This window comes from Sinocyclocheilus grahami, unplaced genomic scaffold, assembly GCF_001515645.1.
Source record: "Sinocyclocheilus grahami isolate Dianchi unplaced genomic scaffold, SAMN03320097.WGS_v1.1 scaffold196.1, whole genome shotgun sequence".
NCBI classification, from domain to species: Eukaryota; Metazoa; Chordata; class Actinopteri; order Cypriniformes; family Cyprinidae; genus Sinocyclocheilus; species Sinocyclocheilus grahami.
Window position 1 is genome coordinate 566646 of NW_015505375.1, and position 26649 is coordinate 593294.

Sequence of the window (26649 nt, forward strand, 5' to 3'; positions counted from 1 at the left end):
TTTCTATTTTAATATACAGTACATTAAAATCGAATTTATTCCTGTGATGCAAGGATGGATTACTCCAGTCTTCAGTGTCACGTGATCCTTCAGAAATCATTCTAATATGCTGATTTATTATCAGTGCTGGAAACTGTTGTGCTGCTTAACATTTTTTTGGAACCTGTGATACTTTTTTCAGGATTCTTCGATGAATAAAAAGTTAGAAAGAAGAGCATTTATTTAAAATATAAATATTTTCTAACAATATACACTACAGTTCAAAAGTTTGGGGTTAGTAAATTTCTATTCTTTCTTTTTTTTAAATAAATTAAAACTTGTATTCAGCAAGGATGTGTTAAATTGTTAAGAAGTGATAGCAAATATTTATATTGTTAGAAAATATTTATATTTTGAATAAATGCTGTTCTTTTTAACTTTTTATTCATTAAAGAATCCTGAAAAAAGTATCACAGGTTCCAAAAAAATATTTGGCAGCACAACTGTTGCCAACATTGATAATTCTAATAAATCAGCACATTAGAATGATTTCTTAAGGATCATGTGACACTTTATAGTAATGGCTGATGAAAATTCAGCTTTGCATCACAGAAATAAATTATACATTTTATATATTTTTTATAATATTTTAAAGGATATTAAAATAGAAACAATTATTTTATATTGTAATAACATTTTGCAAGATTACTGTTTTTTTCTGTATTTTGATTAAATAAATGCAGCCTTGACAAGCCTTGAGGAGACTTCTTTAAAAAACATTACAAGTCTTACTGATCCCAAACTTTTGACTGGTAGTGTATACTAGTTAATATAAACAAGCATTAATTAACAATGAACATAGATAACCTAGATTAATAAATGCTAAAAAAAATAGTTCATTAATTTGCCTACATGCATAGCTATAATTGAGTGGGTTTTTACAAAGTCGAGCAACAGTATTCACCTGTCTATATGACAATGTATATTTTGAACATGTGAAAGATTAATTGGACATCACACATCACATCTGTCTTTCGGAATAAAAAAGTATTACTTTAGTTTAAATTAGTTGACATTACTGTTAAAAAGTTTAAATTAGTGTTCATGATACTTGTGTATTAAATAATGTTATCAACCTGATTTTTTTTGTAAAGTGTTACCATTGACGTTTTATGCATTTAATGTCTGGTAATAGTCTGTGGCTCTGAGCATGATGTAAGGAACTGTGACCTTACATTATTATTCTTCACAAAATGTAGCTATTCATATAAAGGCTGAACAGCCAACGACTGGTACCTTTTTAAAAGTCTGTTCCACTCTTCTGGCGGTTGTCTTGATGGGGGTGCTGCTCCTCCTGACCTCGTCCTCCGGCACTTCCCGAAACAGAAGCTCTGCTGAAGGAATAAAAACCCATACTGTCACCTGACAGCCACTTTCCCTATTCAAATCAATTATCATTAATGACACATAATTTCTTGTCTTTTTAAAGGTCTATTCAACTGATTGAGCTCATAAAGAGGCCTTTAATGAACAGACTAAGAAAAGGGACTTGTAACCACAAATCAAAACCTTCTGACCTGAAGCAATCTTGCAGGTTATTGTAGAGTAATACAAATTAATTTTAAGGGTAACTGTCAATGTATGATGGAGTTTGTGTTTTTGACTTCATGGCAGGAACTTTGTTGCTATGCTTATTTAAAGAGGGGGAAATAAACACATTTGGAGAGCATAACTTTCTGCTGCCTTGGGTTAATACAAGTTTCATGGTGAATGTGGATGCTCATTTGTTGAATGAACATGTTGTGAAATATTTACAATGTTTTTTTTCTGAGCTGACCTTTGGACAGTAAGAAGCAAGGCTGAAATTCTAGTGAGTCACAGACCTGTCTTTCTCTGTAGCCTCATGCACACACCACACACTTGCAAAAAAACAAAACAAAAAAAACAACACAACTATTCACATGTGCATGCACACACACACATGCTCTTATTTGAGCATGATCACACCACAGAAAACTTTAAGGGACCATTACCTGTTCATACTGTGCTGCTAACATCAGAAATAACATGTAAAAATATATATAATTTAATAAAATATATATTTTTATTATTAGTATTTTTAATAGTGTAACTTTCTGTGGTCAAGCTGTGTTCCATCTCATGGCACTTCTGCACTCTGAGAACTAAAGCTCAACATAAGTCTTCAGCTTCACAGTGGCTCACTATTTTCACTGCAAAATTTTGCAGTGTGCAGAAATACAAAAATAAAAACAATCAGTCAAGTTTTAAACACTGAATGTTCTCTTTTAAACAATGATTTTACAGGACTTTTCTAGTTGTCTGTGACTTACTGGATTTTTAAAAGTATTTTACCATTATACCTGATATACTTGTATTTTAGAGCTTGGCGTAACTAGAGAAAAATAATATTCATTATTAAAATGCCCATGGTGTTATACGATTTTATTAATTTACAAGTCTTTTTTTTACAGATTCAAAAATCGCACTTTTACAATGAAGGCCCCGATATACTTCAAGCAAAACAAAGAACTGGTGTGACATTTTGAACAAAATCAGGACAAAATGAAGTTCGTTTGGAATTTGTTCTGGAAGTTACAATAGCTTTCCAAAGCAAAGCTGGTAAACACTAGAGAATGCGCCGATCGACCACCCGGGGACCAGAACCAGACGGTCAGTCTGCTGATTCTGAGCCGGTCTGTTTTGACGTCACAATTACGGCGACTGATAATGTATTTATGTCATGCCAGATGAAGCTTGCGCAGCCTGAGTGAGTGCGAGAGGGACTCGTTCAGAAATCAAAACAAATGAGCGCAACAGCACACACAGAAAGTTATAGATAGCATACTGCGGTAGTAAAAAAAAAAAAAAATTTAAGAAATTTATAATACATGATTTAGGTTTGCAACATTGCACGACCAAAATATTTCAACACGATTGCAATGGGATTTTATGCAATAGTAGTTAAATAAACAAGAAGTGAAAATTAAGTGACTTTCATTTTAGACACACTATTGACTGTTTTTGCTCAATTTCGCTGATGAAAATAGTTCCAATTAAAGCCACAGCAGAACTGTTTTGTGTCTCCGAGCAACACAGCAGTGTTTCGTTACTGAATGAATCCTTGTTTTGACCGAATCAAGTGAGTCAATGATTCAGTAACCCATTCAAAGACAGTTGTCACTTGCCTCGTTTCTGAATGAATCAGCCATTTGAACGAATCTGTTGGATGAAGGACTAAAGGACGCACTCATTCAAACAGTCATTTGCCGCAACCTACTGGTTTGGTTTCATATTTAAAAGTATCATTGCATTTCTCCCAACATTTCTTATTTGTGTTAAAAAAATATTAAAAACATTAATCTTATAAAATTCTTTATGCGTTTGAAATTTCTTGCAGTGGAAAGATGGAGTTTTTTTATACTGATTTCATTTGAACGATAACAGCTCTACAGTTTCTTATTATTTTAACTGAATTAATTGAAATAATTAAGAATTTGATGTGAAAGAGGACATTTAAATAAGGTTAGTGAAAAACGACAATTTAAGAAACATTGGAAAATGACATCTGCTCAATAAAGCACTAGATAAATAAACGTGACGTGACTTGACTGGAGTGCTAAACTGCAGATCTGGTTTAAACATATCCACATCTCTCTCATCAGATGCTTTCTTAACTGCTGTTTTCTCACCACTGTGATTTTTGTTGTGTGTTTGTTATTAAGAGAAAAGCGTGCAGCACATATTTACATATTCACCCACACAGCTCTCTCAGCAGCATGGGTGGTGTCGGGATGTTCGCAAACACTATACCACTTAAATGATATTTCCAACTTCTTTTTACCCCTAAATGAAGAATGGAAAAGAACCTTGCCATGAGTATATCGGATAGGCCTTTAGACTACCTCATATATCCGGGTTCATCAAGAAAAAAGGGGGTGAATTAAAATTCTAAACATCTTGATTTGAAAATAATAACAACAGACAGCAAGACGTAGAAAATTGGGTAACACTTTAGTATAGGGACCAATTCTCACTATTAACTAGTTGCTTATTAGCATGCCTATTATTAACATATTGACTGTTTATTAGTACTTATAAAGCACATATTCTGCATGACCATATTCTACATCCCTTATCCTACCTTATAATACCTAAACTTAACAATTACCTTACAAACTACTAATAAGCAGCAAATTAGCAATTTATTGAGGCAGACTTAGTTAATGGTTTGTTAATAGCGAGAATTGGACCTTAAAATAAAGTGTGATTGAAAATTACTATACTTGACCATCATTAGGACATGGAGTCCACACTTGAAGATTTGAGCATAAGATTTCTGCATTATTCACAAAGTTGCACATCCCCCAACCCTTGAATATTTGTTTATTAAATATTTTGGCTAATCTGACAACACATTAAGCATCCAAATGTCATACTCTCAGTTCTCCAGACTAAAAAAATGACTAGGATGCCATTGGCTAATAAAAAGAAACATTTAACAGCCAAATGACTTTTTATTATAAATTATACTTGTCATATGACAGAATCCTTTGATATAGTCATCCATGATCACATTCTATCCCAACCTAATGCACGAAGATCCATAGAGAGATGCATTGAATGTTACATTTTCACTTCGTCATTGCTAGAAGATGAGCTTATATTTGGGAGGGTTGCAGAAAGGCTGTATGGTACTGTACATAGTGTCATACTAGTCCATAGAAAGGAATACGTGTTTCATAAATTACTTCAAAGCATTCTTATCTTTAAACTAAAAGTTGCTGCTGTGGGCTCTGCTAATATATCTTCCAGTTTGGGGAGAAAATAAAAATGTTCATGTCTAAGTATATTTCACAAAATGTTTTTTTTTTTTAGAATACTATTCATTAATTTATTACAACAAAATCAATGGTTCATGATGAAGGAGACAGCTGTGACCTCAGAAACGGCTAATTAAAAGAATAAGTTCATAATCATTTGTTCACAAATCGGACATCACATCTTATGCTGCACTCATATCTAGCAGGCAAAATGCAAATGGAATATGGAATAGCCATGTTAGAAAACACTGTTGTGGTAATAAAATTGGTCATTAAAGTAACTAACACTTCCCCACAACACTGATTTAGGTAGGAATGTTACCAACTTTCTGCCAACTTTTAGAAATGTCCCTACCAAGATTTGGCCAATTTTCCCCAAAGAAGGGTGTCTATACACTAGAGATCGCTCTGATGGAGCGTTTGACGGATAGGAATGTACAAGCTCCTTTCTGAGGGCGTGCAAAGAGCCATGTGAATTTGAAATCAATTGGGAATACAGCAAATTGGATTTCCGAAAGCACATCTGGACCCACCTCTCTCAAATTCTCAAGGGTTAATGGTCATGTCATAATTTTATTTCGTGATTTCACTGGAACAGAAAGCGGATGAAAGATGAAAGTGTGTGTCTGTGGCAGCTGCGTGTGGGGAAATGCTCCATACTGAATACTGCTGCCCTGTGTCACCTATGACCCGATTTTGCCATTGACCGAGGGAAGGATAATATTTAATGTAACAAATCTTAACGTTGGTAAAAGGAGGATTTAGAGTGAAATAATCTCAGATATCAGGAACATGAAAGGTTAACAACAGTGTTGTTATTGTTAACTAAAACGACTAAAAACAGTTTGTTATTTGAAAAAATGGCTGAAATAAAATATAATTATTAGATGAAAAACAAACTCAAAATATTTTAAATGGAAATTCGAAATACTTTTGTGGCAATTCTTTAAAAATAAGTTTAAAGTGATAGTTGACACAAAAATGAAAATTCTGCCATTATTTACTCTCCCTCATGTCTCATGCTGTTCCAAACCTGTAAGACTTTTATTTATTATGCAGAACACAAAATAAACTATTTTATAGAATGTTGGTAACCAGAGGGAAGAAAAACAAAAAACATTTACTAAAAATATCTTTTTATGATCCACAGAAGAAAGAAAGTCAGGGTTGTAACAATATGAGGGTGAGTCCTACACTATTATTAAAGCTGAAATAAAATCTAAATAGACATCCAAAACTAATAAAAATGACAAAAGCATAACAACATTTCCGAAATTTAAATAAAAATTAAAACTAAAAATGTAAAAATAAAGGATAATTCAAAATATTAATAAATACTATAACAGTATACTAATAAAATAACATTAGTCAACATATTTAATATGATGGGTCAGAGAAATATGCATACAGGATATGAGTCTTGAAATTACATTAAAGAATAATGTTATTTTGCCTATATCATCAGACTTGTTTCCGCAAAAAAAGTAGTTACTGCTTTAATCATAGATTGAATTTTAAAAATTATAATCTTAAAGGTGTCTCCTGACCAAAGTTCAACCAGAGCACACAGGTGTTAGAATTTTTTCACATTTGCTACCATTTAGTCCCAGAGTGGATACTGGAGTTTCATATTTAAATTCATTCAATAAACCTCAATAGATTGAACAATTTGTGCAGAATAAGGGCCTGGGGCTTAGTATTAATAAACCACTTCATTTACTTGGCATTGGTATTAGATGAACTGGAAAGGATCAGTTGCATTCTCCCAAAAGAAAGGATTCAGAATGTTTATAACAGTTTACACAATGGAACAGCTTAACACTCATCAGTTACATTTCATTACATTAAGTAGTGCAAGTGATGCCTTTGAAGTGTGTGTTGGATAGGACAGTGTGTGATACCTTGCGTTTCCTCCTGCTGATGCTCTTGTAGGTCCTGCACTGCAACTCTGTCGAGGGCTGCGTTTAGTTCCTCCTCCAGATTAGCTCTAAACATATCCAACAGCATCCAAATTAGATGGCAGAATTACTACAGTGCCACGTAAAGGTATTTAGATGGACTATGTTATCAATACAACACGAAAACAACATTTATTTCAATATCAATACCACTTCTGAAATCGTACATACACCTGAGGTATGTATTGATTTAAAGAATAAGCTATTGATGTGTACGGTCTATTTACTGACTACTAACTAAAGCATAATGGAGTTTAATCAGGAAACTCACAAGCCACCTTACAACCGGAATGAGAATGCATGATTGGATTGATCTTGATCAAAAGACAAATTGTGATCGGATGACTGAAACTACTTTTAAAAGATGATCAGAGTGAATTTAGATGCATTTTCATTACCTGCATTCAGGTCTGAACTTAATATGTGATGAGGTTACACGGCAAATCATGTGTTTCACTTTCCTAAAAACGTAATAAAAACAGCAGACAATGTGCTTTTGCAATTTTCTCACCAAAAGTGTATTAACAATATCTAAATATACTGTAGTGTATATCAAATTATTTCATTGGATTACACTTGGAAGAGAGTGCTATGATTTTTTGTTAACTTTTCTTTACTACTGATGCCTATCAACATTGGGTTAGTATAGAAGCGTTAGTCAGAAAACAAAAGAAACACCAGAAATATTTTACAAGTATCCGTTAATTTTTTTAAATTTTTGTGAAAACAGCAGCAGTTTCAGTTAATACAAACTCATGTTATATGCAATTTGCTTGGGCTCTATCCAATCATGCTGGAGACGAGATGCATGAAGCTGTAAACTATCCAAACACAAAATGCATGTTAATGCCAGGTGTAAAGGAGACCATGATATCACTATGTTACTTGACAACTATGCCTGTTGTTTCAGTGCATGAATTTACCCATTCTGTTAATTTTTATTCTAGGCTGTGAATACAATAAGTTTCTGTCAAAGCGTGTTAAGCTACTGCTTTTGAAACTTCCTCTTTTACCTTTAAAAAGCTTAAACTCTGACACCATCCAAATCTCTCCCCAACTGAGATGGAGATATAAAAAGAAACCCCGCTAATTAAATAGCTCTTAATTCACCAAGAAATCAAAGTGCTAAGTGACAAGAAACATAAAACCCCTGGCTGGGGTGTGAGGATTTCTTTTCACCTAGACTGAGAAGGGATTGGGGTGGGGTGCAGGGAGATCTGAACAGACAAGTAGCGAATCTAAACCCAATTAAGAACCACCAATTAGCTATATGCGTTCTGGAGACTAATTAAAAGGGGCAAAAAGAGGCACTTTCAAGTTATTATTAGGACCCAAAAGAAGCCTGCTGAGGATTGGGGTAGGCACCAGCGAGACATCTGCACCTGAAACACGCACCTAGTTCTCCTCCCATTTGTTCTAGAGCAGCGGTAGAAGAACCTCTGCTGAATTGCAGTGGCTCAGCTCATCATAGTGTAACTACTAGCAAAGAACTATGGGTAATACTCCAGTTGTACCACAACAAGGGACTTATGTTTTTTTCCCCCCAAAGAAAAGATCCACTAACAAATTCAGACAGAAATGAACATCAACTCCCTTTTCTAATCACCACATTTCACCTATTTTGACATATAACCTGTGCTTCTAAAATCAACTCCTTGTCGTATAGTTGTGCTAGAGTGCAGCATATATTAGCAGCAGCGCAAGGTGGTTTATTAGCATTCCAGCTGTGGAGATCAGCTGTGGGTCTCTCATGACCCCACCAGTCACTCTATCAAAACAGAGCTACTACAGCTTCTCTTTTCATGTCAACAGCATAGATTTGTTTTTAGTGCTTTTTGTGAGATAGTGTGTGAACCTCTGCTCTATCAATCCCCTCTGCTTTCCAGTCCCAGCTCGTCTTTGAGCAAGTACATCATTTGAATAACAGATGTTTATTAGTATAGGACGGTTAGCAGGCCCCTCTCTAGAGCTTCCATTCTTGTTGGATACATTTCGGTATAAATGAAAAACTAAAGTTGAGACGGAAAGAGAAGAATAAGTAAAAAAAAAAAAAAAAACACTGATTGGATGTTCTTTGAATAGAGTACAAGGAAGTAATGATGATACATAGTGAAGGTCCATCAAGTGATTTTTTTTATTGATATAGTCACAAGCCTCTGAGCAATAACTAACAACTTATTCCCACACAATCATTTTACAATTATGACAACTACAACCATTTAAACGAGGCCAATGAGAACAAGAAAACAACAACAACTGCAAAATCACTTTATATTAAGTAAACAATTCCTATGGATTTACCATGCAATTACTCTGATGTTGCACAGCAGTGGCCAGTAAGTTAGGCCTTACATATAAATTGTGGTTGGTGCTAAGAATGTTACACTTTATATTAAGTGGACAGTTCCTGAGGAGTTACCATGCAAGTACACTGGTATTACAGTGGTGCACCAACTCCACCAACTTGAGATCCCTAAACCTACCCATTTCCACCCCCTGGATCCCATTTCCACCCCTAAACCTACCCATCACCACCCCCTGGATCAAATTGTTCCAATTACTTTTATACATATTGTTGTTACAAAATGTAGTTATATATGTCCTGTTACATATTTGTACTTACACAAACCATTCAGAGGGTTGTTACATGTGTGTAGTTACAGAAATACACATCAAGTTACTATGTAAGTACACAGGTATTAGGGCCACTTAATATAAAGTGGGACCCAATATTCTCAGAGTACTACTATTTAAAGTTGGCATGAAATGAAAATTGTGAAGAGAAAAAATGTAGGACGGGACTGGACTGGATCAATGCTGTTTGCTAACTGCTGCATTCTTATGCAAATGACAGGTTGCTGAAAGGCAGAAATTATTGGCCAGCTCTTGCACTGGTGAACACATCATTAGTGAAGTTAATGATCGGAATCTGAACAGATTTAGAGAAATTTTGCATTACATCACTTGCTCACCAATGGATCCTCTGAAATGAATGGGTGCCATCAGAATGCATGTCCAACAGCTGATAAAAGCACAATAATCCACAAGATATCCACACAACTCCAGTTTATCAATGAATGTCTTGTGAGGTAAAAAGCTGTGTTTGTAAAAAACAAATTCATCAAGCCATGTTACTTTTAAACCGTCACTTCTAGGTCCATAATCCATATTTTGGATATGCACCCTACAGTGAAAAAGTCCATCCCCTGTTGTCCTCTCACTTGAAAATCCACAAACATATTTGTTTAGAACCGTTTACATTAATAAATGGTACTTAATCTGTGCATATTTATCTCCTTTATGATTCAGATGAGATAACTTTTTCACTGGAGAAAGCAATATTATGGATTACTTGTGGATTATTGTGATGTTTTATCAGTTGTTTGAACTCTGTTTCTGACGCACTGCAGAAGATCCACTGGTGAACAAGTGATTTAATGCTAAATGTATCCAAATCTGTTGAAGAAACAAACTCATCTACAGCTTGTATGGCCTGAGGGTAAGTACATTTACAGGAAATTCACCCAATTTACTCACTCAATAGTTAACTCAGTTTTTTCCTTTAATACCATTATAATGCAAATAAGGCAACATTGTGATTAAGCTTTAGATTACGGTAAATTAATCACATTCAGTGCATATATAAATTTAGCCAATAATAGTTTAATCAGATTAATACCTATATTTGTGTTGTGACAATATTTGTACCATATGCATGTCACTGTCACATTGCATGCATGTCATATGAATATGCATATACACATGTTTGAAAAAAAAAGTGTATATATATATATATATATAGTTGATTATTGTTCCGTATTTCAGTTTTTCATCCAATTTAAAGTTTCTATTAAAACAATTCAACTTACAGTGCAAAACAACACAACAACTGCTATGTTAAACAATGTCGAATAATTATGTGACATATTTGTATGTTTTTAGAACAATAGTTATTACAAAATAGCCCAACTTGTGTTGTTTTGTAGGATGTGCAAGAAATACTGCTGTAAACATAGTATTCATGACTGTCATCAATGGAATTTAGATTTTAAATTACTCTCCCAAATTTAATTTTTTTTAATCAAAACAATTATATTCATTCACAATCTGAAGTCTTCTTTATAACAATATGAGGAGGGAAATATGATGTCAACTCAATACAAATCAATATATTAATATAATATTGTAATAATATGCTTTGGTTTCAGTACAGTGACAATACAGTATATAAGGTAATTATTTTGTTTCAGAATCAGCATATTATATCACAGTTTTTGTAATATTTCATAATATATATACAGTTTTGATTTAATATCTCTTTTTTCACAGTATTAATAAGTCTTTATACATGAATATGTAGTAGCTTTTATATTTTAGAAAAGGGTCCCTTGCAAGGGTGGTTTCCCCCACAATCCAAAGACATTCTGCATAGGTGAAACGGAGACCATAAATTGCCCGTAGGTGTGAGAGAGTGTGTGAATGTGTGAGTGTGTGTGTGTGTGTGTGTGTTAACCTTGCAATGGTCTGGCCATCCATCCCAGGTGTTGCTAAGAAGCTGGGATAGGCTCCAGCATCCCCATGACCCTACATAGGACAAGCGGTTTGGAAAATAGATGGATGGATGGTCCCTCGCAAGGAGATCATTAAATTTGGGGGCCCTTAGCATAAAAAAGTTTGAAAAGCACTGTACTAGAGGTCATTGACATCCCTTGCATTACTGTAAGGCAAATGTTGTATATTATTATTTTTATAAATATATATATATACAGTGGGGCAAAAAAGTATTTAGTCAGCCACCAATTGTGCAAGTTCTCCCATTTAAAAAGATGAGAGAGGCCTGTAATTTTCATCATAGGTTTACCTCAACTATGAGAGACAAAATGAGAAAAATAAATCCAGAAAATCACATTGTAGGATTTTTAAAGAATTAATTGGTAAATTCCTCGGTAAAATAAGTATTTGGTCACCTACAAACAAGCAAGATTTCTGGCTCTCACAGACCTGTAACTTCTTCTTTAAGAAAAAAAGAAATAAAAAAAGAAAAGTATAATAATAATAACTATATTACTGTTCACATCAACACATGATAACAGTCAGTTTATTTTAAGAATGTGCTAAACGTTTGTTGTCTGCCACTTTAAATGCTCAAGCTCTTTAAAGCACTATAAATTCTAATTGATTGTCAAAGATTTTATCATTCATCAGCTGAAAAAAAAATCGTACTGAAAGTGATCCCAAAGATACTGTTCCTCTATGTTATTATCGTTATAGTTGTGGTGTGAATTTTGCACTCATAAGAACTATAAGACTCCCATTTGTATTCAAATCCATAATAATTGAGCTACGATGTAAGAAAAGAGATATTTCAATAAAATCTACTGCTTTTAAGTTCCCTTTTCTAAGAGTGAGCTAAAAGAAACAGCAACACATTCAATCATTGAATAGTGAGCTGCATATTTTAGGGCATCATTAATCAAACAAATAATTAATGGAGGGGGCAAAAGTTGTGCTAGGCTTCAAAACAGACATCAAGCATTCTGACTTCATATGTTCTTCCATTTCTGTCTCTCTGTCTGGGACCCAGGGCAAAAAGACACTCATTACTCCTAATACCTTATAGCAATCAAGATGAAAAGCAAAAAACAGCAGCACAAGAAGGGTAAACTTTATTAAACTTCATTAAAGTCAAAGTCGGGGATCATGTCTGTAATGGTCACACTCAGTGGAGGGCGAGCAGCGTAAATCATCTCAAAGGCTTTTTTCTAGCTTAATGGCTGGGTAATTTATACTTTGATGTCGTTTGAGTGTAGCTATCACTGTCTAAGGGCTGTTTATTCTGTTTATGAGGCCTAAATAATTCCTGGCTCTTTTTACCCATAAACCCTAAGCAACAATTAACAACTGCGGACATCCCGAGCAGAGGCAGATGCATAATGAGGAAGAAAGAGCAGATGAAAAAAGCACTAAGAGCGGGGGGAGAGATTACAAATGGGCACTGTGCAAATGATACCAAAGCGAATCCAGTCTTGTCTTGCTAAAAACAAGATATTTTAATCTCAAAGCATCCAACACGCTGCTTTAGTTGCCCCAGCAATTGACTGAATTGCTCAATTGAAATTGAATGGTCTCTCCAGAGAGCTATCCAGACCTTTTCCTGACAATGGGTGTGGGTCGCCTATGCAGGCGTTCCTCTGTTATTAAACACAGGCTTTCATTGGTCGTTCTGTTTCCCTGCTGATTTTAATTTGCTATTAGCAGTCAGCACATATGTCCCTGAGGCAAAAAAATCTAAATGATTACCTACAGTAAATGCACACTAAAATATACAGACGTATAGAGGTAGTCTTGAACAAATACACGTAATGTGTCAATGTAATGCTTTTTTTGTAATGCTTTTTTCCCCAAATTAATTCATGATTAATTTATTTCAAATACACGCTAAAATGCAATTAACATGTGCAATGACTTGAACACGTCATTTTTTTCAAATATCTGAATTAAAATTATTTAAGGCATATAAAAAAAAGAAATAAAATGAATTAAAAGAAATTATATTTGTAGATTTTTGTGCATCAAAAACACACAGTCACAATGCACTCAGCAAAGTTTTAAGGAACAAAAACCTACAAATAACACTATTATATAGTCACTCAGGTTGGAAATGCTCCGTTATATTATGCATGAACTGTAGAAGCTGAAGTTGAACAGTGAATGAACACAAATAAATAATAAACTCACCCAAACCTATCCTACACATGTCATTAATCATACACAACATAAACACAATATTGCAACTTGTTTATGCATATGTGAATGCACACTCTCTATAGTGGCTCACTGAAACAAGTATAAAGTAGTTACAATGAATAACTAATTAATTAACGTTGTAATTTTTCATCATCTACAATATGGATATTTAATTGATTTAATTGATATAGAATAATAATTAAGATCTGTACGCACATATATTCAGTTGGTAAATAAAAAATATATTACTATTTACTTGGCTAGACATCAACATTTAAAGTCCAATTAATATGCAACTTCATTTTTCAAAATCCAATGAAAACAACTCAAAAGAAAACAATGTATAAGAAATAACTGTGTTTTCAACTACATTTTTAAAAGATTTGTCTTTTTCTTTATCATGTCACTGACCCACTTAACAGCGAGGCCTAAAAAAAAGACATCTCCGTTCGGACTCAATATCTGCTAGAAAGGGTGCAGAATAGGAGACCTTCAGACTGTGAAAAGCACTTGAAGGAAATAAGTGCAGCGAGATAAGGCAGAGGCAAGCCCACCGCTGCTCTGTAAGTATCCAGCAGTCATCTCCGCCGGCAATTAAGACAGCCTAAAACTACAGGCCTCAATAAGGTAATTAACCATTAGCAGATCATCGCGACGCTTATGAGCGCAACCTTCACAAGCACAATCATCCTAATACGGTCAGTAAAACGGCAACCTGCCATCTTCTGCCAGCGCAGACCCATTGCACGGCCCAGCCTTAATTGTGGGCCATCAACAGTAATTTAGCTCGCTGTCCCACATAACAGCTTGATAAACAAGACTGGCCTAATTACACCTTGCATGTTCCGACCCAATCCTCTCAGAGCAAACGATAAATAAAGCAAGGTTAAGTGCAAACGAATAGAAGTCAGGAAGCGGAAGAAACACAGAGCGTGCAGGGGACCTGTGCTTCCACAATCACATAGTCGGTAATGTTCGTCTCGGGCAAGTGGAGATCAAAGACAGTGCTCCCCTTCCACCTCAACATTGTAGGTTTTTTTCCCTTCCCTCTCCTGAAAGCACGAGTTAGGCCAGCCTAAGTTTATTCAGTGCTCGCTGGAACGGGCATGACAGGGATCACGGCTAACCCCGAAGGACAGGTGCTGCGTGGCTGGAAAGAGAGCAGCTCCCTCGTGCTCCTTGCAGGTCACTTCCAAGCAGCACGTTAGTGCGAGCGCCGCGGCAGAAGACCCTTAACGGGGAGTGTTGGCTGCTAGCCTGTAATTAGCTTGGACAGCTCAGGCTCAAAGAGAGAGAGGGAGGCAGCCAGGCTACATCATAATGAGCTCAGCTGGGATTAGGAGGACAGGCAGCCGGCAAGGTGGGGGCGTGAAAAGAGTGAGCCCTCCTGTACGAGCGAGCCGGGGGTAGAGATCAAGCAGGGGAGGGCCAGGTTGCACTGGCTGGCAGGGTTAGACCCCTCAGCAAAGGATGGGCCAAATGAGGCCTGGCAAGGAAAGGGCCAAGGCGGCCTAATGAAGCGCGACACCTCCAGCAGACGAGATCAGCAGTAATTAACACATGCGCGCGCATGGACTGTCACTGAATGTACCCCCGAAAAACCTCGAGGGAGCAAACCTCAAGACAGGAATGTCAGTGTGTTTAGCTGCTATAAATGTCTGGAGTTGCACCGAGCATCTGTATTCAGTGTTGTGTTAAGGAAGTTGTTTACAGAAAAGCCTGAACTAATTTTCTTTGCATTTGATTTTTTTTGTCAGAGCAGTATAGTTTGACATGCAGAAAACGGACAATGGATTCAAAGATTTAACATACTAGCTTTGGAAGCACTTACAGTGAGCCAACATTTCAGTCCTAGAGGCAATCATTGTAACTTTGGGTTGTGAATGTGCTAAAAAGCCTTGAGATGGACAGCTTTTTCCCCTAAGTTCTGTTTGAAATGACAATATCATTTTTCTTGAAGTGTCAGCAGTCATCTATGTGAAATTGCAGTAGAATCCCTGCTGGGTGCTAATAATGACTGTGACGGTTCTACATGACCTGACAAAATGACAGACACTTACTTGTCAGAGAGTAGCTTCTTGTTCTCCTCCTTATAAAACACCAATTCATTCCATAAATCCTCTCTGTCCTGCTGCACTTGTGTTTTGCATTTTGACCTGAAATATTGGAGAATAAAAAAAACAGTTATACAAATAGCAGCATCTTTCTGACTAGAAACATATGAGAATTTTAGGCTTGCCACTCTCTTTCTGTGAAAAAAAAAGTACAGTAATTAACTCCCGAAACCCAAAATATCAGAAACATTTATGAGAAGATATTCTTCTAAAATTCTTGGTCAAATAAATGTAAGATTACACCCATAAAATTGTAATTATGTGGGCTTGTTATCTTAACATGCACATATATTACCAAAAACATATACTGATGGCTCACAGAATTCTAAACTGCCAAAAAGCGGTGAAGCCACCAGAAGTTTTTGGACCACCAGAAGTGTTTGAAACACCAGAGGATATCACCAACCAATATTTTGACCGAAAAAGACCCAGTCTGAAGTCTATCAGTGGGACATTATTTATGTATTTATTTTCATGCTCTTTATCTTTAATTGTTACTGTAGATGTTAACTGTAATGTCTCTGGTTAGTTTACACAAAACAAGTGACATAGAAATCGTAGGTCTGTCTACTGCACAGTCCCGAACTGCAATTTACCCAACACAAAATGTATGTAATTATGCAGGAAATATTAAGTATGAACATGTATCTGGGATTATTAGCAAAACATGTCTAGAATACAACATACAACAAATACCATACAAAGCTTTAATACTATATTGCATTAAGATTCACGGTCGTATACCACGCATTTTCTTGAATGTTTGTAAACATTGCGTAATATCTTCAGGTCTTTTCACTATACAGTCAATATAAATTGAAATAAATATTTCTTCTTCTTTTTTTATGTCTTTTCACTGACCAACATCCACTACAGACTACTAGAAAAATTTGAGAAAAAAAAGGTTGTTTAGTGCGAATTACTAAAATGTTTAAAATGTCAGTTTGCGTAGTTTGACATATATACTATCATTTTTTTAATTAAACATTATTTGAACCATTTTAACCAACATTAAGCCATAAAACACTGTTGAAGCATTTACATTCAGTCACTATACTAATAAAAACTAATGTAACACACAGTGGATAATTAGCTATGAAAAGATGTGGACAGTCATTTTTGTGGCTGACCTTACTGCATATGTATTTGTAGGAGATTCCCTTTCAGACAAAAACATTATGAGAGAAGAGTATTTAAATGTATTATGCAAAATGATCTCCTAAGGTTTGTGGCGGTCAATTTATTGGTATTCGCAATATTATTTAACGCCCCAAAAAGCGTTTTAATTCATTTTGTGCCTGTGTTGTTAGTAGATTACATGCACCCAATTATAATCAGCTCTGCTTTTTTGCAACCCAATGTTAATTTGCCCTGCTCTTGGTAGATTGTTGGTCATTATGGAAATGATCTGGCTGCATCTGTGTTCTTCAATTTGCGCATTGTCAGTAGATCCCCCGCACAAGTTTCCACTCCCATCTACGCATGCTTAGAACGTTTGCATTGTATGAATGTACTGGACTTCAGATATAAAGTCATTAGGTAATGTTTACAAATTTTACATACTACCTAATGAAATCAGATGGCTTCCCATTTTCAATTCAATAGAATGTGTGGGAAACCCAATATGGCCGAGTGGTGGACCATTTTTATCTAATTTACTTCGAGAGCAGAACTGAAAATTTCATTTTTAGTGTGATTTTTGCTTTTCACATGGTAAAGAAATAAATCAATAAATCAATAACTTGTATAAAGAGGATAAACAAAATGAAATCAGATTTTCGCTATATTCAGCTGTGGTTTGTAATGCAAATGTGTGGTTTGAATAATTTGTGGTTTGAATAATTTGTGTTTGTCAAAGTGAAAACTATCAAGTTCGTTTCCTTCCTCTGACACTGTAATAAAAAAGGAACAACAAAAGGTCTCTCTCAGTTTGCACACTACTTTAAGTCAATATTACACAAGCAGAACCGCTCTGTAACACAAATACTATTTAAACCCTATTCCACAGACACTCTCCTCTCATAACGTCCTTGAACCTACTGTATGGCAGAGTGCCTTTGGGTTCTGTGGGAGCAGACCTACATCATGTGAAAACATTCACCCTGAGAAGCCACTCCTCAGCTAACAGCTTAACAAGCAGCAGCCCGGAGATCTTCCATCTTAATCCATTGTGAAATTCAGTATTAAAGCTATGAATGGCCTCCTGAAGGATGTACTCATGAAACAGACCTTAGAGAAAGACATCTCTATTCCCCTCAAGCCTCCTTCACCTCCATCTCACTTCATTATACAGTGAGCGAGTAAACTGCGAGAACTTTTCTGAAACGGCAGCGGCTAATTTCTTTGATTCAGTGAATCTGTTTATGAGTGCAACTTTGATCAGCGTGTGGATGTTTTAATAAGTTTTAATTTTATTTACGCATCCCAACGCACCCAGTCTGATTTACAAACGTGAAAATCCCTTCTGGAGAAAGAGAGGGTATGTTTTTATGTTTAGCTAATAGTGGTAGTGCTAATCGTGAGTGACGTCGTGGGTTACACAGGGCTGCAGCATTCTAATGAGATGTTAGTCTACAGCCGAGCTCTGAGACTCCTGCTGGGGCCCGCTCTCGCTTGTGCTAATACATGTGTAATAACACTAACTCCTCTAATATATCCAGATTGATGCATGCCTGACCATCAGAAATGGTTCTTTGGCCAGAAGATGTGGCTTAGGCTAGCAGCTCGCTAACCGATTTTCCACTGGTTTTGAGGCATTAGGCACATTTGCATAACTGTTCAAAACGAGTTTGTTCAGCAGGTAAATGTAACAGCCCCGCTAACTCGAATCCCTGAGGAATTACTGACACTACCAGCTCTGTATGTAATATGAACGTTCCCAGTACAGGACTGGAAAGCTAAATAAAACAAGAGCTCTCTGGAAAAGTAAGTGTTTTCTCCCCTTATCAAAACTAAGAGGAAGGAGATTATCAGAGACTCTTTCCCTTTTGTGCCTCTGTTACAATCTTTCACACACACACACACACACACACACACACACAGAGAGTAGAGGTGGGTAAATTCACACTCCTTTCACACGGGATCACGTTGCACTGCTGTTTTCTTTAATTAACCCAAAGAGAGCACAGCTGACAAGGTCAACACTTGCATCCCATGTGGATACTCAACATACGCTTCCATTATATACGTTTAAAAGGCTTGTGAAAAAGAAAGGGGAAAATGTTAAGGGGGTTGGGGAAATTGTCATGACATTTTGCTGCTTCTAGGGGTTTAGGTTAAAACCAAAGACTCAAAGGAGGGAATCAAAACCGTTTCTTTCAATCTTCCCCCCTACTTTTTTCTTTCTCTCTATTCTGCCGATATAAACAGTCACCTTGGCCTTTTCAGGATGAAGTACTTCTGCACCCCTCTTCCTAAGAGCCAAAGCCTATGCTGCATTTCACAGAGATCAGAGCAAGGGTAGGAGGGAGACAATGTTAAAAGTCTGTTAAAACTAGTTATTTCTTTTTTTATGCATAAGAAAACTGAGTGGTGAGTGAGTGAACCAAAGCAGAGTCGCTATCCTTCTTCTATCCTAAAATTGAAAGGACACACTTCTCAATACTTATGTCACCTTTTCAAAAAATCTTTACACATGTCTCCTTACCAACTTTTAGCTCGGCACAGCAGAAAATTCACATCCAAAATAATTTTGCACTAAAACTATAGTACCAAAACACTTAAAACATACGTTTTTAAATCAAGTCATTCTTTCATAATGCTAACAAAGCTTGTCACCCAACATACTTTGTCACTCATAAAACACTAACAACAGGTAATATTATACAATATTTTCATTTCCAAAAAAGAATGGCCTGCATAATAAGTGGTCATTGTTTACAATTAAACAAAAAAATAATGTTTGCTATTAAACTGAAAGACTAAAACCTGTCCAGCTACTAATTTCTAATTTGGAATATATTTAAACAATATTACTCTAGGAATGTAGAAAAATTGCTGTCTTGTTCAGCTTTGAATTATGTTAGGTTTTTAACTTCAACAGCTTTGAAAACACTCAAATTGGTCTGTAGGTACATAGAATTTTGGTGGTTGTGTCTGATTGAGCAAAGAATTCATGTAATTTGAAAGAAAGTAGTCACTGAATGTATTTTGATAGTAGTGTTTTTGAGTGATCAAAGTGTTGAGATATGGGTCCTAGGATCTGTACAAAACTGTAATAAGCAAGAGGATGGCAGCTACATTTATATTATTTAGGGGTGTGAATCACCAGAGGCCTCACGATACGATATTATCACGATACTTGTGTCACGATACAATATTATTGCGATTTTAAATATATTGCGATATTTTGCGATATATTGCAATTTATTACATTTTTCCAACTTCAAATTATGTCCCCAAAGGAAAACTTTGACAACATCTGTTTTAACTAAAAAGAAACATTTCTCAGTTTGTTTATCTCACTTCAGTTTTATTGCTGCAGTGCAAAATGGGATTGTCAAGCAGACAAACTTACCAACACTCTCATGAAAACCTGTCATAAATGTTGTATGCACCTGGCAAACTCAACTATTTGTATTACAGTCTAATCTAGTCCACCTTAATTAAATGCAAACAGGTATGCACTGCTGTGCTACTACAGGTATTTTGAACAATGCAACTTGAAATTGTCCTAAAAAGACCCTTCAGCAATTGGGGCATTTGAAAGTAAATTACTGTTACATTTAAAATAAATAAAACATAGTCTTACATTAAAATAAAAATTGTACATTTAAATTAAACATAACATGTACTCTTAAAGTAAACAATGTGCTACAATAGGTATACTATGCACTGCTGTGCTACTACAGGTATTTTGAACAATGCAACTTGAAATTGTCCTAAAAAGACCCTTCAGCAATTGGGGCATTTGAAAGTAAATTACTGTTAAATTTAAATTAAATTAAATAAAACATGTAGTCTTACATCTAGGGATGCACCGAAATGAAAATTCTGGGCCGAAACGGAAACCGAAAATTCTGGATGCACTTGGCCGAAAACCGAAACAGAAAATGCTTTGTAATGATTATTTATTATTTTATTAAATAATATAGAGTAATTTTGTAAGACTTTTTAAAATGTAACTCTATTTTAATGATACTGAATAAAAAAAAACACAAGCCAATAAAATAACCACACTTTTACTGAAAGTAACACAATAAAACTGGACAGAATTTATATGAATATTGGTAACACTTTACAATAAGGTTAATTAATTAACATTAGTTAACTACTTTAGTTAATGAACTAATAATGAACAATAGTTCTTCAGCATTTATTAATCTTAGTTCATGTTAATTGCAACATTTACTAATGCATTATTAAAATCAACAGTTGTGCTTGTTAACAGTTAATGCACTGTGAATTAACGAACTAACAATGAATAACTGTATTCTCATTAACTAACATTAAGAAATATTGATAAATACTGTAATAAATGTATTGTTCATTCATGATAGTTAATACATTAACCAACATTAACTAATGTAACCTAATTGAAATGTGTTACCATAATATTAAATATCAATATATTCTTTTTATTCACTTCTATGTAACAGAATCAGACATTTTTTTTGACTAATCCAAATAATGTATAGTCCTACAAAGCTATTATTATCAGAGCATATGAGCAGAGCATAGCGTCACTGAAGGTAGCATCATTTTAGCAGCGTTGCCCAGTACAGCTGAACTAGCCTACACCATGTTACAGCACAGTAGCGCTACTGCAAACCGGAACAAGTATACTGCATAGAAATTTCCAGTCAGCACGTTTTTTGAGCGGACTTTGCTTTTCCGATGAGCATGAGCGGTACACGAGCGGAACTATTATTATTATTATATGTAGCCTATATTTTCGGTGCATCCCTACTTACATCCCCTCCTGGTTTACAAATCCGAAGTAAGTCCATACCTCCGATTTAAACGCGGACGGGGCTTTCCTGATAACTTTCCGCGATGCCGCCCTCTTTATTTTACTAACTTACTGCATGCTGAAGGTGACCCAGGTGAACTCACCAGAAAAAAACTCAACACCACCATCTAATGGATTGTAAATAAATAGATTTTATTATTCTACCAAATAGTATAATAAAAGATCGATACTTGGCGTCCGTGTATCGATACAGTATTGCCACGGAAAATATCGCGATACTATGCTGTATTGATTTTCCCCCCACCCCTAATATTATTATGTGCAATTATCAAGTTTTAAATAGTACTTACAAGTCATGGGTATCTTTAGCTTCCTTCAGCCGCTCTTTCACTGTTCTGTAGTTGGTCTGAATGATGCGTAAACGGTCATGATGTTTGGCATGGGCTCTTCGCAGATCCTCATTCTCCTTAGTCTGTAGTTTACAGATGACCAGACATACATACAAAACACAATTAAAATCTTTATTGTATGAATTAGATGAATTCAAATGCACACATAACCATTACAATGGGCAGTGGGCAATCGCGGCCCTAATGGTCGGACTTTCAAATCCATGACTGAAGTGCCCTTGAGCAAGGCACTGAACCCCCAACTGTGGTGACGCAGACAGCACACACAAACACGAACACATGCTGAAATGAGTGTTGTGCCTGCCTGTGATGAGGAGATTGTGAATAAAGAATGAATATTAGTCGAATTTAAAATAAACATTTGCATTTGAATGTTAGGTGTGCATCAGGGAGCGCGAGATGCGGTGATGATGTAAGTGACGTTGTTGCATCACCCATGAGATGCGCCGCTGCTGCGTTATTCATTCAAAATATTAGAGAAATATAGAAGCTCAATGCTGAGAAGAACTGGTTATAAGAACTGGTTGATAAACGTTAAAACCGAAACCAAACCATTCACACAGAATGCATATTCAGCGCATTTTTAGATGGACAAATATGACTGCTGCACTCGCGTCTCACAGAAGAGATGTATAGAAAGCCATGCAAAGTTAAAACAGTTTAAACTTTTAGAAAACAGGTCACGAATTTGTGGAGGTTTATTCCTTTTCACTGCGTCTCATATGTTTTTAAATGCAATCTGTGTGAATGGCGCTTCGGCTCTTTAGATTAAGCAATGCATAAATACATGATGCTGTTTTGTTCATAATTGTTTATGCAATTTACGAAATTATATTTGATTTTTATGAGTTAATTTAGACGTTATGCACGTTATGCACGAGTTACTTCCTTGCATTGACAATTTAAATGTGCTGCATTATTTTGCTCACTGCGCCCTCCTGTGGCCTCGGGAGACAAGACAAAAGTTTCCTTAAAACCTATTTAATCTGCATATAAAACATTAGAAATGAGATATGTTAAATTTTTATTTTGTGTTTGATTATTAAAACAAAAAAACTATTTGTTGTTTGTCTCAATAAATTGTGTTAATTTAAAAATACAGTGGTTAAATTTAAACATTTTCTTCTATTGCTTTTTGTTTTAAAAAAGGTTATAAAAAATGTCAATAATTATCTATACCAAACGATATGAAACATTATATCGTTGATAACATTTTTTAGCTATATCGCCCAGCCCTACTTTTGTTCCAATAATGCAGTGGATTGTGTAAAATAACCTCTCACTGACCCACCAAATCTCACTGGTGAGTCAGTTTACTTCACAGTCCAAGGAGAAAAAAAAATCAGACTGCTCACCCTTACAGGAGGAAAAAAAAAAAAACCTGGACTGTTGCCATGTAAATGCTCATACCAGATACCCCATGTGAATATTTCTATTTTTAAGTGTCCTTGCCCTGAAAATTTGCATTTGGCATGAATAGACCTTACCTGGCCCACTGGCTTAAACAAAGGCCACAATACAAGATAACTCTTCACATACATACTTTTATTCCACAAACTGTAGATAAACTGCAGCACAACCACTTCACGTTCATTCAGATAGCAGTATATGCTTACTGACTTCAGCTTGTCTCACAACAATTCACAGAAGATTTGTTATGAAAATATACACAAATGCTTGGGTGACCATTCAATCATAATCTCATGTTTGAAATTATGCATTCCACATAATGCCTAGACTGTTTTTAAAGTGTTTTGGAAAGAAAACATAGGTAAAAATGCACTGTTCTAAGGGTGCACTTTAGACTATGCAAATAAGTTCCATATGGAGAAAAAAGGGTAAGCCATCCCTTTGTGACCCTTTCTGATGTCAACAGCCAATCAAATGGAATGGAAAAGTGTCATATTACAATCTCTTCCACATCAGAAAGGGTATGCTTTTAATAAAAATATGCTCTCAACAGACATACCTTGTTCCCGAGTCTCCAGCTTGTGATGTAAAAACAATAACAGACAAAACCATATTTCCGCTCTCAACCTCACAACAAGGTCATGCTCCCGGCTGCAAACTCAAGGAACATTCCTCACCAGTGGAAGATGTAGCCACTGGACCAATCATCCAAACACGCAGAACACAATCAGCAATAACAAAATCACTTTCCAGAGACCTAGGCATTAGAATATACTGTCAGAATATGATTATCTAATGTGCAATATCTAATGATATTGCGTGACTATAAGTTTGATTACAAATTGAACCTAAGCCCCTATAATATATAAGCATAGCGTTTTTCATTTATTTTTATAAATCAAAAAAGACCAAAAGCATTACTTTTTTTTCAAATATGTTTATTACTGTCTTGTGGAGCCAATTGAATAACTAGTTCTTAAATTATTATTTGGGATAAAGTGTTGCCACTGCCTGGCAGTCACTGTAGAACTCAAAGAGAGAAGCCCTCCAAACAAGCAATTTTCTTCTAGAAACAGGTGATTGAAAAAGCGTTACATGATTTATTCTCTTGCCATTCAAAAACTATGAAAACAATATTATGTATATAAAAAGAAGAGACTACATATGCATCTATAGCAAATGCAGGACATGGTATGGTAACAGAAATAGATGTAGTACAACAACAATTAAGAACCACTGAAACCTATAGTAAATATTTATATAAACTGGGCTTATAAGGAACAATGCCAGTGACCTTTATTGTTCCTAATACTGCCACTGCCACTAACCTAAGAACACATTGAACATTTATTAACTGTGGGAACAAAGTAGGCCTACATTTAAAAAAGAAAAGATAAGGATCATAAGTGACTATAGGATCTGAGAGCCTAAAATCAAGAAGTCCACAATCTTGTATGACAACTATCAGGAAGAATGCTAAGGCATAAGAACAAAGTCAAAGGCATCATGGTAAGAGTAAGGCAACATCCATAAACAATCATTCATTCATGCATGTTTTTTTTTTTTGACCTTGCCATTTTTATATCAAAATGCCATAACTTGATGTTCTAGTGAGATGACAGACTTCTCTCTGCAGACGTACACCGGACCTCTCCAGTCATGTCCACATTAACCCCCATCCCTGCAATCTCGCATTCATTTCCCTCTATTTTTGAGTGCAACATCCACATCTCAAAATCCAATTAACACCTGATGGACTGAACCAAGTCTCCGGACAACTTTTTTTTTTCTTTTTTGATAATCCGTTACTTTCAGATGTATGTCACAATGTGGAAGTAAGATCTATCACCAATTCAGTTTCATAGCGATTTAAAATTTAAAAAGCTTGGTTATTTTTGGTGAAACAGTAACAATTTCAGTTACCTTATTATAAGATAAATCGATTATACAACACACTGCCATACAGCTACATTCGGCTCAAAAACTTCCACTTATCGATTTATTTGTAATATTTTCTAGTTTAGTCATAATTACTCATCTTATGGTAATAATATGAATTTCACAACATGTGAATAATACATTGTGAACCTGCAGTAACTCTAAAGGTTATGCAGAACTTCACAAAAATTAAAATTTCTAACACATTACACAATCGTCTTTGATAATTTTTATACTATTAAGTTGAAATCTCTTTGCAAGTGACACTCAAAAGCACTTTAAGTGAAATGACCAAAGTCACTACATCATTGGTATTTGTGTGAAGATCACTAGCAAAGTTATCAAAGAGAGTGTTTTTCTTTTCGGGATTTGTTCTTTGAGTGCTTCTCTGGGAACAAGGCACTGATAAGCGTTTCCACGCCAACCTGGCACCTGTAGCATTATTGTGGCCTGACATTTCGCCTGTCAGCCAATAGGAAAAGGCTGACTTCTCCCTCCACTTAAACCCCGCAGCAGGAGGAACGCCTCAGTGAGCCGGGTCGCTCCCCAAATGCCCGTAAATATTGGTCTTTGCTTCACAGCTATTTGAAGAAAAAAAGGGGGTGGGGGTGGGGGGGGATCTCCGCCAAAGATTACATGGGACTTTTCAGGGGTGAACATATAGATTTTCCTGACAAGAAGGCCCTCTATTATTCTGACCTTAGCCAAGACGAACTCTGGCAGAGACAGCAAGCGCACCTTTCAGCTTGAGTGGCCAGGGGCAGGAGACTTGTCGAAAGGCTTTCTAAAAGGGAGGAAAGCTTGTTTACCGCAGCTATGACACGGTAGCCCTGCTGGGCAGGAAATGCAGGGCCCTGAACCCTGTTATTATTAACAAGGACAAAGAGAACAAGCCAGCCCCAGACCGGTTGCCAATGTGACAAGTATGGATTTACTGCTCAGAAATTCACAAGAGGACACTCAGCCTTCAAACCAGAAAGACAGAGAATATGAGACAGAGAAGTGAAACAAAGCAGAGCGCTAATGAAGGCCTGCTCAGATTGAGTGACCAACGTTTCGTGTCTGAGTGACATCACAGCATAAGGGGGTGTTTAAAGTACCCGGCACGGATCCACCTGGGCATCAAAATCAATACGAACTGGAGGATGAGTACTCCACACCGCTGGAACCGTTGACTGTCATTGAGCCTCACAAACTGAAGCATCTGACAGACAAAAACACTGACTAGATTAGTTTCCTCCAGATTTAAAAGGAAGGAAATGCAGGAACGGCGAAGATGGGAGCACAGAAGAGAGCAGGGTAAGAGAGAGAGAGAGGCTTGAAAAGTCAGAAGAGACATGG

The 26649-nt window shown here is 35.9% G+C and overlaps 1 protein-coding gene across 2 annotated transcripts in view; it reads right to left on the reverse strand.

Annotated features, from left to right (window-relative positions):
- cntln (centlein, centrosomal protein) overlaps positions 1–26649 on the reverse strand; it is a 106039-nt gene that overhangs the window by 37295 nt on the left and 42095 nt on the right. Inside the window, exons 11-14 of one of the 2 annotated variants that reach the window (XM_016285348.1) lie at positions 21901–22022; positions 15586–15681; positions 6722–6807; positions 1276–1370 (exon numbers count right to left, since the gene is read on the reverse strand). In XM_016285348.1, coding sequence (XP_016140834.1) covers positions 1276–1370; positions 6722–6807; positions 15586–15681; positions 21901–22022 — 399 coding nt within the window. Of the gene's footprint in view, positions 1–1275; positions 1374–6721; positions 6808–15585; positions 15682–21900; positions 22023–26649 lie in introns of both variants that reach the window. The other variant, XM_016285347.1, reaches the window with a different exon arrangement.